Source organism: Anomaloglossus baeobatrachus, chromosome 6, assembly GCF_048569485.1.
Source record: "Anomaloglossus baeobatrachus isolate aAnoBae1 chromosome 6, aAnoBae1.hap1, whole genome shotgun sequence".
NCBI lineage: Eukaryota > Metazoa > Chordata > Amphibia > Anura > Aromobatidae > Anomaloglossus > Anomaloglossus baeobatrachus.
In genome coordinates this window covers 94,421,915-94,438,579 of record NC_134358.1, presented here as the reverse complement: position 1 = coordinate 94,438,579, position 16,665 = coordinate 94,421,915, and the positions used below count along the sequence as shown (strand labels likewise).

The window sequence follows — 16,665 nt, the reverse complement described above, 5'->3', positions numbered from 1 at the left end:
CAGGGACTGCTCTTGGACGTCCCAATTGTCTGGGTCTCCCAATGGAGCAACAAAGAAGAAGGGAATTTTGTTTACTTACCGTAAATTCCTTTTCTTCTAGCTCCTATTGGGAGACCCAGCACCCACCCCTCTGCCCTTTGGGCTGGTTGTTCTTTTGGGTTATGGTCTTCAGTTCTCCGAACATCCTTCGGATTGAATTTACCCTAGACCAATTTATAAGTTTCCTCCTTCCGGCTTTTGCACCAAAACTGAGGAGCCCGTGGTCCACGGGAGGGTGTATAGGCAGAGGGGAGGGGTTACACTTTTTAAAGTGTAATACTTTGTGTGGCCTCCGGAGGCAGAAGCTATACACCCAATTGTCTGGGTCTCCCAATAGGAGCTAGAAGAAAAGGAATTTACGGTAAGTAAACAAAATTCCCTTCTTTGTTGTCCATCAGGTGTTTGGAGCTCCAAGAACCTCACTTGTAGTCCTTCACAGTAGTGATGCCACCCATAGCAAACCTCTGGTAACATAAGAAAAACATCATTTTAGAAATTTTTGAACTTTGTTGGCATGATCATCAGAGCTTTCAGATAGATTCAGGTGCTTTCCTATCTTTTTTAGAAGCCTGCAAAAAAAATCTTTTAAGGCCCTGTGCGCATGCTGCGTTTTTTGCCGCGGTTTTTCTGCATGAATTCCTGCAGAAAATGTTCATACCCTTTCTGCATTCCTTCCCCAGCAAAACCTATGGTAAAAAAAAAATGGTGTGCGCACACTGCGTTTTTTTTCCCCTACAGGTTTTGCTGCAGAATTTCTGCAGCAAAAAAAAATGAGCATGCCACTTCTTTTCCGCAGGTACTTGTGGTTTTTGCCATAGGTAATGGTAAAAAACCGCAGGGACCAACCTGCGGAAAAACCGTGGCAAATCGCGACAAAAACGCGGGTGCAGTTTTACCGCGGTTTTTGCCACGGGTGCATTCTGCGAGAGGGTGCGGATTTTTCTTAAGAAAAGTCCATTTTCTAGTGCGCTTATAGCCGCAGAACTTTTTGCAGGGAGCTGTAAGGAACACCATCACATTTGTAAACATTTTGACAGAAAAAAAATCGCTCTATAGTGCCCTGAATTTGGAAGCTTATACTGTAGGGTCAAATATCTATATATATAATTGCCTTATTCTGTCTGTCTGTCTGTCTGTCTGTCTGTCTATCTGTCTGTCTATCTGTCTGTCTATCTGTCTGTCTGTCATGCTCCAAAATTGTGTCCTTACGGTGACACAAAGCTGATTGGCCGCTGGGCTCGCCATGGTCCCGCCCCCCCACACCGATTGGCCGCTCGCCCAGGCTGCGCCCCCACACGGATTGGCCAGCCGCTCGCCCAGGCTCCGCCCCCCCCCACAGATTGGCCTCTCGCCCCGGCACCCTGCAGGCATTGGCAATTCGGCCACGCCACGCCCCGCCCCCCTCACGCAATGCACGCTAGCTCTGGCCCCGCCCCCTCCCTCCCCCCGCGCATTCCCCGAACTGACACGGCTGTCACCGAGGTGAGTACTGTACTTCCCCCCCACCCCCCACCCCCCCCCCCCGCACATTCCCCGAACTGACACGGCTGTCACCGAGGTGAGTTCTGTACTCCCCCCCCCACCCTCCCCCCCCCCCCCCCCGCACATTCCCCGAACTGACACGGCTGTCACCGAGGTGAGTTCTGTACATGCTGATGCTGGGGGAGGCTGGAAGGAGAGAGGCTGATGCTGGTGGAGGCTGATGCTTGGGGAGGCTGATGCTGGGGGAGACTGGGAGCGGAAGGTTGATGCTGAGGGAGGCTGGGAGGGGGAGGCTGGGAGGAAGGAGGCTGGGAGGAGAGAGGCTGATCCTGGGGAAGGCTGGGAAGGGGAGGCTGATGCTGAGGGAGGCTGGAAGGAGAGAGGCTGATGCTGGGAGGAGAGAGGCTGATGCTGGGGAAGGCTGATGCTGAGGGAGGCTGGGAGGGGAAAGCTGATGCTGGGAGGACGGAGGCTGGGAGGAGAGAGGCTGATCCTGGGGAAGGCTGGGAGAGGGAGGCTGATGCTGGAGGAGGCTGGAAGGAGAGAGGCTGATGCTGGCGGAGGCTGATGCTGGGGGAGGCTGGAAGGAGAGAGGCTGATGCTGGTGGAGGCTGATGCTTGGGGAGGCTGGGAGAGGGAGGCTGATGCTGAGGGAGGCTGGGAGGAGGGAGGCTGGGAGAGGTAGGCTGAGAGAAGAGAGGCTGATGCGCACACACACACACACACACACACACACACTGGGAACCACAAACAACTGCCCTACACAGACACCCACACACACAGACAACGCTGCACACACACAACACCCAACACACAAACACCGCGGCACACACAAATATACGCACATACCGCACAACACACACATTGCACAAAACATACCTCCCCCCAAAACACACCACACACACACAAACCGCGCAACACACACACAACGCTACAGACACACAGCGCTCCACAAACAACGCAACACACGCAACACACATACAACACCGCTCTCACCCCCCGTCACACCCAGACAACACCCAGAACATGTACAGCGCCTACACAAACACTTGGTAACTACACACAACAACATCTATATATATATATATATATATATATATATATATATATATATATATATATAACAAAAATCATACATGAACTACACAATACGTAAATTCTAGAATACCCGATGCGTAGAATCGGGCCACCTTCTAGTACTTATATATAACAGGTGAAATAAGTATTGAACATTTCACCAATTTTTTAATTACCATATTTTTCGTTTTATAAGATGCACTGGATTATAAAACACACCCCAAATTAGTGGAGGAAAATAAGAAAAAATATATTTTAATGTTAAAATGGGGATCCATCATATAAGTCTAGTGCATCTTATAATATCTCACAAGGGCGAGCGATGGTGGTGGAGCAGCTCAGGAGGCAAGGTCGGAGATGCTGCGGGCTCACAGGAGGGTGTGTCACTGCTCAGGAGGGTCAGTGGACGGAGGGTCGGCAATACTATGGGCTTGGGGGTGTCACCTTGGCGGGCTGTGGGTTCCATTGAATCACCAGTGGTGGACTTCAAGAAAATGGCCGTTGAGGCAGCGCGTGTGCAGATTGACACAATGGACTTCAAGAAAGTGGCCACAGAGGCCATTCAGGGCACGCGCTGCCTCCGCAGCCATTTTCTTGAAGTCCATTGCGTTATTAACCGCTGGTGATTCAATGGATTTCACAGCCCACTGGCAAATCAATAGCACCCGCCGCTGTGACGCACCCGAGCATGCAGTATTGCTGACCCTCTTGAGCTTCTCCACTGCACTGACACCCCCTCCTCCGAGCCCTCAGTATCGCCGGCCCTGCTTCCTGTGACCCGGCTCCGCTGCCCTGCTAAGCCATATCCTAACTATAAGACGAACCCCCATTTTATCCCCAGTTTTGGGGGAAAACAGTGCGTCTTATAATCCGTAAAATACGGCAGATATATTTTTAAAGGTATCATTGACATGAATGTCTCACCAGATATTGAGAACAACCCATCCAATCCACGCAACGAAATGAAACCATAAATGTTTATAAATTGAGTGATGTGTAATAATGAGAAAGGACACAGGAAAAAGTATTGAAGAAAGCGAAGTGCAAAATGCCATAGAAAGTCATGACAACAGATGAAATCTATCAATAATTAGAAAGCAATCCTGCCCCTTAGTGAAAAATAATAACAGCTGGTTCAACTGATGGCCTATAAAAAGGTGTCTCATTACCAAGGTGTGACACAAAAATATCTCAAAATTAGTAAAACCAGTGAGCTGTCTCAAGACCTTTGCAGCCTTAGGCTATGTGCGCACGTGTGCGTAATTCATGCAGTTACGCTGCGCTTTGTAGCGCAGCGTAACTGCATGCTTCCTGCGTCCCCTGCACAATCTATGGAGATTGTGCAGGAGCCGTGCGCACGTGGCGTCTTAGAGCGCAGCGCTTCGGCTGCTGCCCGAATCGCTGCGTTCTAAGAAGTGACATGTCACTCCTTCCGTGCGCTTTGCCGGCAGCCCCTGCTCTGTCTATGGCAGGAGCTGCAGGCAGAGCGCACGTTCTCGCCGGCACCATGCGCTTCAGAACGGAGCTTTTCAGCTGCGCTCTGAAGCGCACCTTTTAGGTGCCGTGCAGAGCGCACACGTGCGCACATAGCCTTATTGTTGCAAAACATACTGATGGCATTGGTTACAGAAGATTTTCTAAACTGAAGTTTACAGTGAGCAGCGTTGGGGCCATAATTCGTAAGTTGAAATAACATCATTTAACCATAAACCTGCCATGAACAGGTTTTCCCCTCAAGATTGCAGATAGTGGAATGAAAAGAATTATCAGAAGAGTTGTCCAAGAGTCGAGGACAACCTGTGGAGAGCTACAGAAAGACCCGGAATCAGCAGGTACAATTGTTTCAAAGAAAACAATAAGTAATACACTCAACCTCCATGGCCTGTATGCACGCTCACCATGCAAGACTTCATTACTGGAAAAAAAGCTTTGATGGGAGCTTAAAATGGTACGCCCCATGCTGGCACATGTTAAATCCCCCAGTCAGAGTTCGACAGCAGGATTTAACAGGTTAACACAGCCATTATCTGCCAAGTTCATGTACAGGGCATGTCACGAAAGGATTAAATTTTGCTCATGTAGGGAAGCCTGTGAAATACTGGGAGAATATAGTTTGGTCAGATTAGACCAAACTGTTTGGATGCCATAATACACACTATGATTGAAGGCCAAAATGCTCTACATAGCACCCCCAAAACACCAACTGTGAAGTTTGGAGGTGGGAACATCATGGTATTGGACTTTTTTCAGCACACGGCCCTGACAAACTTCATATAATTGAAGGAAGGATGATTGGACAAATGTACAGAGACATATTGGATAAAAATCTGCTGACATCTAGAGGGATGATAATCAAGAGATGGTGGACATTTCAGCAAAACAATGATCCCAAACACACAGCCAAGGAAACTCTCAATTGTGTTCAGGGAAACAAAATTAAGCTGCTTGAAAGGCCCAGCCAATCACCTCACCTGAATCCAAGAGAAAATTTATGGAAGGAACTAAAGTTCAGAAATCATAGAAAGAGCCCACGGTATCTTCAGGATTTGAGAGAGTGCGGAAGAATGGGCCAAAATTACACCTGAGCAATGCATGTGACTAGTTTCTCTATAAAGTAGGTGTCTTGAAGCTGTCATCAGCAAGAAAGGCTTTTGTATGAAGTATTAAATACATTTCAGTAAGCGTGTTCAATACTTGTTCCTTGTTTCATTTCTCATTATTACATATAACTTAAATTATGAATATCTATGGCTTGATTTCTTCGCCTACGTGGATTGAATGACTTGTTACCGACATCAGGTGAGAAATGAATGTAAATAGCACATTTAGAAATATATTTACTAAGTAAATAGGTGACATGTTCAATACTTATTTTATCCACTTTATCTATTTACTATACTATATGTGCTATGTCACATCTCCCTACAACTTTGATATTGTGCAAAGCCATCAGACAGATCAAACTAAATTATATGCTGGGTTTACATGTGCAATCAATGGTCATTAAATGATTACCAGTCTGTCTAAATGGGCCCCATAGGCATCCAGTATCTCTGGTCTCAGTACATATATGCCTTAATACACAAAGCTTAATATTAATTAAAAAAACAAAATTTAGAGCTTTCCATTATACTAAAATTGTCATAGTGTTGTAATTGGTGTGCATCTAACCTTTGCCAGCTCCATGATCCTACTAATGAAGTTCTCTGCAGTGCAGGACTGTAAAGACCACTTTACACACAGAGATAAAGCTGCGGCAGATCTGTGGTTGCAGTGAAATTGTGGACAATCAGTGCCAGGTTTGTGGCTGTGTACAAATGGAACAATATGTCCATGATTTCACTGCAACCACAGATCTGCCAAAGATTTATCTCTGTGTGTAAAGTGGCCTTAAGTCTGCGGTGGCACAAGAACTTTTCTTGGTTTATTTGTGGACGCACGGCTCTCTCTTGCACGGCAGGTAGCCAGGGTGCTGCTGTATGAGGAACACTGTCAAGAGGATTAGTCTTATCATTGTGGGGGTCAATCGATCCTAAAGTGATGACATATTCCAACAAGCAAAGAAAAAAAACCACACAAGTACTAATAACTCATGACATTGGAAACTAAATGGATTGAAGTTGTCTCGGGGTATGTAATGAGGGGACCCAGGGCTGGCCGTCAGACTAAAGTCCATGCGCTGTCATTTTAACTCGGAGGTAGGTTTGAAGGTAACCAGGTCCAAACCCCCAGCGTGACCCTAACTCCTGTCCTAGCCCTGATTTTATGCCCATTCTCCTAAACCCTTGGGGCGGGCCGGAAAACACAATGACAAAACTCAAAAAAACAACACTGACAACGGAATACGGAAACTCGTACACACGAAAGTCAAAACACACAGGAGAGGCTATTTGTGTACTGGGAGACAACGGAAAAAAGGGAGGAAAGTAATGTACAACAGCGGAACGCTCACACCACTCAAAAGCGCAATATGGATCACAATAAACAGGAAATTCACCAAGACCGAGATCGCTGAAGCTATGATCGGCACATACAGAAAGGAAGCCGTGTTTTAAATAGGTAGGAGACAGCTGCATGAGGCAATTAGCAACCTGAGCCCTTAGTTCCTGCTCACCAGTCTGCAGGAATTAACTCCTGCAGAGCTGAAGACCAGTGAACCAGAACTAGCTGACGTCCGGCTCTGGTTGAACAATACAGGTTGCTTATCAAGCGCTGTGGTGTGCACAGAGTCCAACAATGTTGTGCCAGCAGGTGTGTGCAAAGCTGAGCATCGCATGACAGAAGTTAACCTTTTGGACATTGACTGTAGTTGTGCCCACAGGCCTCGCACTGGTCATGTTGTGCTTTATGTGATTTTATATTCTATCTTGTATTTTTTAGCCTATTTTTTTTTCTTTATATCAATGGTTCCATAAAATAATTTTTTTTCTTGTCCTTTTTCATTAGGCTCCAAAGGAAGCTCTCGCACAAAGCGTCTTGGCCGAGGTCCCTCAACAAGTTGTCTCCTATTTTAGCACATACAAACTAAAACCACCAAATGACCCCGCTGCAAAATGAAGACGCCACCATGCCACTTAACCTGTGATGTAGATTATGCAATTATACCGTTCTGTACATAGTATTAATGTAATATGCTAAAATGCCACAAAAAGTTACAACTCTTATTCTGTAAGTTTTACCTATCTGCCAAACCTGCCGACTGTCACAATATTGCAGACTTGTTTTTATCCTTTTTTATGACAGCTTATGTGCCTTCCTGGAGCTGCCAGGTCATCTACGGTGACAGGCTTATTATATGTAAGACTCGGTGATGGATCTTTAGTACATCTGGGAAATGCTGTGTATAATATGGGACTGTAATTGGACAGATCTTTATTCATCTCTCATGGTTTATCATTTCAACATATATTGAACTAGACAGTCCAACAGAAAATGGAAAACCCAAGAGACGCCTCTTAATTCGGGGATAAGTTTGAACTGTCTCTTACTGTCTGCTCAGCAGCACAATTTACAATTTATCATTATGATCTGATATCAAGGTAAAAGATGAGGTGTATGGAGAGCTAAAACTCCAAAAAGGAGGAGTACAGGCTCATTCAGAAGTTAGTTTTTCACGTAAAAGTTCTATACGTGTTTTTCACGTATTATAGTTTATGGCTCTGTTCACATGTCTGTTTATTCTTGTTGACCGAGTTGTCTGCACTAAAACAGACACTTTTCCAATTTATACAAAAAATGTGAGAATAGAAGGCACTCAACAGCTGTTTCGCACCGGCAGCCGGCGCTTTGACAAGTTGTGAGACCTGTCAAAGCGCCGGTTGCAGGTGCGAAACAGCTGTCGTCCGTGTGTGATCCGTGTCCCCCTCTCCCCTCCTTCCTAGGATGTTGGTCCTTTTGTAAAGAATAAATAAGATTTTTTTCTGCAAGAAAAAACTGGTGAGTGCCTTCTATTCTCACGTTTTTTGTTCTGATCGTCATATGCTTGCTCTATGAAGTTGCACCGCCAGTTGCAGATCCATACTTAGGAGTGATAAGTCTGCTCATCGCAACAGGTGAATGAGGCGCGATAATTGCTAGCTGGAAGTTGTGCTCGGCTTTTCCTTCTATCTTGAATGACTTTTCAAATTTATATCTCAGCCAAACTTGCCAATGTGGCTCTATGGATTAGTGAAAAAAGTGGACAACCCATGGATGCCATCTGCATGTTGTGATTTTTTTTTATGGACTGCTGGGGAAGTTCATGAAGCCTCCATCATTGTTTTTTCACCGCTGGTGAAGCTTTGGTAGAAAAAAATTGAAATACTGACCAAAGTCCGCAGATAATTGGATCAAAAACACTAATGAAATTTGGACTTTTTTTCCCCACTTTTATTTTAACACTTTTACTAGAATATTGTAATATTTTTTCTATATTTATATTGTTAGTTTAAAGAATAATAGCTGAACACTGTTATATAGGGGCTGGGCTTAAAGGAAATCTGCAAGTTTTTGCTATGTTATCTGAGAGCAGCATGATATCAAGACTGATAGCCTAATTACTGTAATGAAGCCTTATTCCAGTTATGTGTCACTTACTAGGCTGTGTTGCTGTTTCAATAAAATCAATTTTTTATCAGAAGGCGATTATCACTACAAGACTAGGTGCCTTGTGCCTACTAGACAACTGCTATGTATAACCACACTCCCACCACTGATTGGCCCTGTCTATGTACACTGTACATTGACAGAAAGTTGCTAATCAGTGGTGTAGGCAGGGTTATACAGGGCTCAGCATTCTGAGCACTGCTAGATCTGCAGTCAAAAAAACTGATTTTATCTAAATGAGAATATGCAGACTAGGAGGTGACACATCGCTGGAATCAGGGACTCTGCCCCTATATCATGCTGCTTTCAGATTACATAGCAAAACATGTTGACATATTAATCTTAAAAGGAATCTGTCAATTGATTTTGTAGTACAATACTAATATTGTTTTTAAATGGGGCTTAAGGAGACCTTTCAGGATTAGTAAGTTTTATTGTTCTACCCTATTCTGTTATCTTGTTGTAAGCTCTGTAGAATACAGTGTCTCCTACACATACTGGTCAAGAGTATGTAAATACAGTTTGCATATTCACTGCGCCCTCCACCCTTCTCCTGTGCATTTACTATCACTGCTGAGAGGTGGGAGGGAGTATTGGTGAGGGCAGCAGGGCAAATTCAGTTCAGACTTACTATCACTGATGCTAGCAATGGGAGGGGGGAGCAATGAATATTCAGTTTGTATTTACATATGTTTGACTAGTTTCGTGTTTTTGACTAGAGAGCACCAATTTTCACAGTTGAGTCAGACCTATTTATATGTACAGTGACTAGTTGCTATGTCACACTGTATTCTATGAGGCTTACAACAAGATAACTGGATAACGTAGAGCAATAAAGTTACTGATCCTGAAAAGTCTCCTTAAGCCCTATTTAAAGATAACATTAGTATTGTTCTATAAAGTCACCTGACAGAATCCCTTTCAACATATACAGTTAGGTCCAGAAATATTTGGACAGTGAGACAAGTTTTGTTATTTTAGCTGTTTACAAAAACATGTTCAGAAATACAATTATATATATAATATGGGCTGAAAGTGCACACTCCCAGCTGCAATATGAGAGTTTTCATATCCAAATCGGAGAAAGGGTTTAGGAATCATAGCTCTGTAATGCATAGCCTCCTCTTTTTAAAGGGACCAAAAGTAATTGGACAAGGGACTCTAAGGGCTGCAATTAACTCTGAAGGCGTCTCCCTCGTTAACCTGTAATCAATGAAGTAGTTAAAAGGTCTGGGGTTGATTACAGGTGTGGGGTTTTGCATTTGGAAGCTGTTGCTGTGACCAGACAACATGCGGTCTAAGGAACTCTCAATTGAGGTGAAGCAGAACATCCTGAGGCTGAAAAAAAAGAAAAAATCCATCAGAGAGATAGCAGACATGCTTGGAGTAGCAAAATCAACAGTCGGGTACATTCTGAGAAAAAGGAATTGACTAGTGAGCTTGGGAACTCAAAAAGGCCTGGGCGTCCACGGATGACAACAGTGGTGGATGATCGCCGCATACTTTCTTTGGTGAAGAAGAACCCGCTCACAACATCAACTGAAGTCCAGAACACTCTCAGTGAAGTAGGTGTATCTGTCTCTAAGTCAACAGTAAAGAGAAGACTCCATGAAAGTAAATACAAAGGGTTCACATCTAGATGCAAACCATTCATCAATTCCAAAAATAGACAGGCCAGAGTTAAATTTGCTGAAAAACACCTCATGAAGCCAGCTCAGTTCTGGAAAAGTATTCTATGGACAGATGAGACAAAGATCAACCTGTACCAGAATGATGGGAAGAAAAAAGTTTGGAGAAGAAAGGGAACGGCACATGATCCAAGGTACACCACATCCTCTGTAAAACATGGTGGAGGCAACGTGATGGCATGGGCATGCATGGCTTTCAATGGCACTGGGTCACTTGTGTTTATTGATGACATAACAGCAGACAAGAGTAGCCGGATGAATTCTGAAGTGTACCGGGATATACTTTCAGCCCAGATTCAGCCAAATGCCGCAAAGTTGATCGGACGGCGCTTCATAGTACAGATGGACAATGACCCCAAGCATACAGCCAAAGCTACCCAGGAGTTCATGAGTGCAAAAAAGTGGAACATTCTGCAATGGCCAAGTCAATCACCAGATCTTAACCCAATTGAGCATGCATTTCACTTGCTCAAATCCAGACTTAAGACGGAAAGACCCACAAACAAGCCAGACCTGAAGGCTGCGGCTGTAAAGGCCTGGCAAAGCATTAAGAAGGAGGAAACCCAGCGTTTGGTGATGTCCATGGGTTCCAGACTTAAGGCAGTGATTGCCTCCAAAGGATTCGCAACAAAATATTGAAAATAAAAATATTTTGTTTGGGTTTGGTTTATTTGTCCAATTACTTTTGACCTCCTAAAATGTGGAGTGTTTGTAAAGAAATGTGTACAATTCCTACAATTTCTATCAGATATTTTTGTTCAAACCTTCAAATTAAACGTTACAATCTGCACTTGAATTCTGTTGTAGAGGTTTCATTTCAAATCCAATGTGGTGGCATGCAGAGCCCAACTCGCGAAAATTGTGTCACTTTCCAAATATTTCTGGACCTAACTGTATGGCTAAAATCTTACAGTCAGTGTCACACACTCTAAACTGGGCTGACTTGGCACCAGGATTTTATATTTTGATATTGTTTTTATGCTTGTAGTATACGGTTATTAAAAGATATGGACACCATTTTTGTTTACTTAACTGCATGTATTTTGGGCTAAAAAAAATTTTGTCAATAAGATTTCATTAAAAATGTGCATATTTAATTGTTCAAATGAACAGAAAAAAATACCATTCTGTCACCGTTTCCATTGGCATAAATAAAACATTAAATTAGGTATAATGTGATATTGCCAAAACGAAAAATCTTTCATATGTACATTTTCCAATACTGTTGCCAAGGCTATGTGTACACAGAGGTTTTTTTTAGGAGGTGCAGAGACTGAATGGAAACTCTCCAAAACTGAGCAAAAGGACTCTGTGAGCATATAGCCTAACTCAGTAATTGTGTTGATGGTGTTTCTCCAGTATACACCACCTTACTTGTGTCATGAATAGCCACTACAATTGTTAAAACAACACCATAACTGTTAAAATCACACAAGCCCCCCTACATGTTTCACCATTACTTTAGCTTCATCACAAGTACAGGAATTAATACTCCTGATGAAGCCAGACTGTTAGTGAAACGTTTTGTGTGTGTACTGTATACACACTATCAATACAACTATTGTTGGAATATATAAAAAAAAAAACAAACGAAAATGCTCACCATTCAGAAGGTTTGCCTGTATCCAACCTTAAAGTGAAGTCCTCCGGATCCAAGCAGGATATGAGGCAGCCAACCGCACAGTATATAAAATCACAAAAAGATTATCTGCTGGGAATCCGTTGGAAGAATAAAAATTAGCTTTTAATGATTCATTAAAAAAATCACAGAAGCCCCTCTACATGTTTCACCATTTAGCTTCATCACAAGTACAGGAATTAATACTCCTGATGAAGCCGGAGTGATGATGAAACGTTTTGTGTGTGTACTGTATACACACTATCAATAGAACTATTGTTGGAATAAGAAAAATTGAGGAATAATCTTCACGATTAGTCAGCAATATTGCATTCTAATAATTTTATTAGGTTAGCGTTTTGGTATATCACATTATTTATTTTATGTAGTAATGTTTTATTAATGTCATTGAGTGTGATGGAAAAAGGGTACATTTTTTGTGTACATTTGGATAATTATATATACATTTTGTATACACTTACACCATTCCTGGGTCCGAATCGTATTGTTTTTGCATCATTAAAAATATTGCACCGTTTGGCTTTTAAAGCTTTTTGTTTCCTTGGGCATTGATGATTGCAGCAGGAGATATAAAATGCCTGCCTCCGCTATGCTACCCAATAATGGAAATACATATGTATGGGATCACGATTCTTTAAAGTCTGGTTTCCTCTAAAGTGCCTTTCCTTAGAAGTGAAGCAGATACTATTTTATATGGAAAGAGTGCGAATTTATTAGTGTAATGGACTAAGATATTTCCCCTGTAGCCCCTTGACTCGTTCATCATCCTAGTATTACATTATTATATGGTACACGTGTTGTCACGGTTTGAGGTCGTCCGTTGCCTGTAATGAATGTATGGGTGAGAAGTGCCCCGCGTGGCGGTGCGCGGATAATGATGCTCCGTTGTGAATGAAGGAGAGAAGGTCCTTGATCTTGGTGAAGGCATCGGCTTCCAATGTTTAGTAATAAAGATGATGAATGATAATGATGGGGCTAGTATGAACAGGACATGGGCTTCATGCCAGGCAGAAGTCATTGAGAACGCAAAAGCTTCAGAAATCTCAGAGACCCGAAGAAAGAAGCGAACACAAGCTGAAACGGATGACACAGTGGCCCATTCTCTCAACATTTCTATAACCCTTTATGTATTTTTTTGATATGTGTTACGCAGCTATATAGGATGGTGTAATGTTCAGTAGATTTTACTCCAGTGCAATGGATGTTACTCTATTGAAATAAAAAGTTTAATGACATTGAGATTCCTGCAGCATTTTTCCTAAAGATAAACAAATGTGTCTAATGTGGGACAGCCTAAATTTGCATCCACGCTTACTGATTCTTTTTTCATTTTACCAACACATCAAAATTAAAAAAAAATACCAACTTTGTGATTAGGTTTTATTTGAAGAAAAAAAAAAAAGAAAAAGAAAAAAAACCTGCCTCCACAGTAACAGAAAACAAACCTACACAGTGCAGTCTGATCCCACGATTATACTTCTTTCCATCTGTCCCCTACTTCTTGCGAACTTGATGGAACCGAGGAAAAAGATTAACAGGATCCTGGTGCAGTGTTCAGTTAGGAAGTCTGTGACCAACAAACCAGATCCTTGCAAATCTCCCCTACTCCTCTTCTGCCTAGCAGGTCTAGTGCGATAAAGGACACATATCATGAGCCGCTGCTGAGCATTTGCTTGTATCCTATTCTAGAGTTACAGGTCATGGGAGGGACTAATTCCATTCTGCCACATTTTGGAGGACAGGCTGCTTTATCCTGGCGCTGCTCCTCTGTAACCAGTAATAGTTTTTGCTTTGCAGTGTGCATGCCTGGCTCCCGCGAGTTAACCTTGAGCTGTCCTGCCTCCCTGCTACCTTGTTCTGACCCGTGTTATTCTCTCTGTTCATCCGTCCCGTTTCTTGACTCCCCGTTTCCTGCCTATTGTTTACCCAAGTCCTATCTATCTTACCCCGGTCCCAACCGGTGACTCCTCCGCCCTTGTACGTTACTTTGACTTCCAAGCCTCTGACCTATATCTTCGTTCTTGACCTCGGCTCCATCTCTCCCTGCTGCTGTTTATGTGACATCCCGGCATCTGAGCCATGGCTATTACCTGACGGCGTCCTGCTTTCTCCTGTACTATTGATAACCCCTCCTGTTGTAGACCCGGCTTGCTGACTACTCTATCGCCCTCTAGTGGTTAGTCTACTAACTGCGCACTGAAGCTATACCTCCAGCTAGCTTCAGTGTTTCCTTAGTACAAATTGACAACGTGTATCATGAGTGTGTCATGGCCTCATGTGACCTAGGGGGGTTCTGGGATTAGAAGATCACAGTGTTTAGTTGATTTCAGTTCATCATTAGTGTTTGCTCGCAATGTACCCTGAGTTGGATTATTTAATTCCATCCGGTGCTGAATAAGTTAAGGTTCCTTTCTATGCTGCTGTGATTTAAACAGATAGTTGTAATCTCACTGCAGCCACTCCCTTCTGCTATAAATATCCACTCCTTATTCCTCCCTATGCTGGCTATAGTTCATTCTAGCTCACTTGAGAATGAGTTGTCTGGGGATAAAGTAGTGGTGATCTTTCAATCATATGTGGTGGAGTCTCTAGCTGGAGAAGGATCGGAGTTAGGTGTTGTATCTGTTTCCCTTGTTTATTCCCTTTCCTCATACTACCTTTACACTAGTAGTAGGACTTGCGTCTTGCTGGCCTGCTCACTAGTTAGGGCTAGTCATGGTCAGCCAGGGCCTAGGAATGTGGTTGCACAAGGTGCGGAAGGACCCATTTGGGGACATTAGGGAGCTCAGAAATAATGCACGGGTGAGTTAAGGTGGTGACCCCTCTCTCTCCATCAACAGGACCTTCCTTTACATCTTCCTTTTTCTTGTGCTGCACACAAAGAGATTCTCACTCTGGCATGACATTACAGCCAGCCCACATTTTTTTAGGATTTTAACATGAATATTGTTGCCGCTCTTGATGATCAGCTTCATACTCTGTCTCTAGATCTGGCTGATCTGTCGTATGAATTTTTGCATACGCAATAGTAGTCCTCTGGTTTGTTGTTCTTGACAGCTAACCAGGATCAACCGGAACCTTGGATGGCTCTCCAGGATAGGTTTTCCGGGGACGTGATAAGTTCTTGGTTTTCCATGAGGCATGCAAACTTTTTTTTAAGCTGTGTCCATGTTCTGTTGGGGGTGAGTAACAATGGGTAAGGGTTATTATCTCCCTCCTGTAAGGTGATCCTCAATCCTGGGCCTTTTCCCTTCCTACCGACATAGTCATTCTGTTTGGTAGATGGGTTTTTTGCAGCTCTGGGTCTCATCTATGATGATTCTGACCGTCTCTCTCTTGCAGAGCCAAAACTATGCAAGCTCCAGCAGGGGAACTGGTCCGCTGAGGAGTTTTGTTCAGAGTTCTGTTGATGGGCTACTTACACCAGGTTGAATGACCTTGCTCTAAGAAGTCATTTTTCCAGAGTCTGTCAGGAAGGTTAAAGGACGCTCTGGTATTATTTGGAACTCCTGAGCCTTTAGACACCACTATGTCCCTTTCCATACAGATTGATAGATGCCTCAGGGATAAGGCCCCGTTACACGCAACGACATCGCTAATGAGATGTCGCTGGGGTCACGGAATTCGTGATGCACATCCGGCCTCTTTAGCGACGTTGTTGCGTGTGACACTTGAAAGCGACCGCTAATGATAATACTCACCAAATCGTTGATTTTTGACATGTCGTTAATTTTCAAAGCATCATAACTCGTTCTGGACGCAGGTTGTTCGTCGTTCCTGAGGCAGCACACATCGCTACATGTGACACCCCGGGAACGACGAACAACAGCGTTCCTGCGTCTTCCGGCAACGGGGTGGGAGTGTCATTCATGCGGCTGCTCTTCGCCCCTCCGCTTCTATTGGTGGCCTGCTGTGTGACGTCGCTGTGACACCGTACGAACCGCCCCCTTAAAGAGGTTGTTCGCCGGCCACAGCGACGTTGTTAGGTAAGTTGGTGTGACGCTTACCGGCGATATTGTTCGCCACGGGCAGCGATTTACCCGTGACGCACAAACAACGTGGGCGGGTGCTATCACTAGCGACATCGCTAGTGATGTCGCTGTGTGTAAAGCAGCCTATAGACCGATGCTTACGCCACCCTCAGTGGTACTCCCTAGTGATAAAGTCCCACCAGTGTGCACTGATGAACCTATGCAGTTAGGGGGTCTTCTCCTCAGTCTGGGTTTCAAGCGGTACGCCATAAGTAGGGGTTGTGTTTCTTTTGCAGTAAATGGGGCTCTTTATTGGGGCAGATCCTTCCGTCTCCAAGCAGAAAAAGCCAAAAGAAAAACATCTGACCCAGGTTGTGTGGTGGATTACAACCTGGGTGTATACATTTCCTCCACATGTGTATCTCAGTTTATCTGAACTGTAGAAGTGGTCTTTGGCACAAAAAACTGAAAACATTTCTCTCCTTTTGGATAGTGCAGTGTGAGCCAAAGTGATGGATTCTCGGTTTGCTCGGACCCATGTTTTCTCCTTTGGCATGCTGGCGAAGTCCATTCCCATATTTGCTGTCGACTCTGTGCCCTTTGGTCAGGGGAGTTTTACACAAGTTGGCATAGTATAAACCTTTGCATAGGGGCTCTTCACAAGGAGCTCCTTTCTTGCTACGTT

The 16,665-nt window shown here is 43.8% G+C and overlaps 1 protein-coding gene across 3 annotated transcripts in view; it reads left to right on the top strand.

Annotated features, from left to right (window-relative positions):
• Positions 1-9,080, top strand: part of CPNE3 (copine 3) — a 132,554-nt gene extending 123,474 nt beyond the window's left edge. For all 3 annotated transcript variants that reach the window (XM_075353114.1, XM_075353113.1, XM_075353115.1), the window contains exon 16: positions 7,045-9,080. In XM_075353114.1, the coding sequence (XP_075209229.1) occupies positions 7,045-7,155 (111 nt within the window). In that variant the 3' untranslated portion in view covers positions 7,156-9,080. The remainder of the gene's footprint in view (positions 1-7,044) is intronic.
• Positions 9,081-16,665: the final 7,585 nt, after the last annotated feature.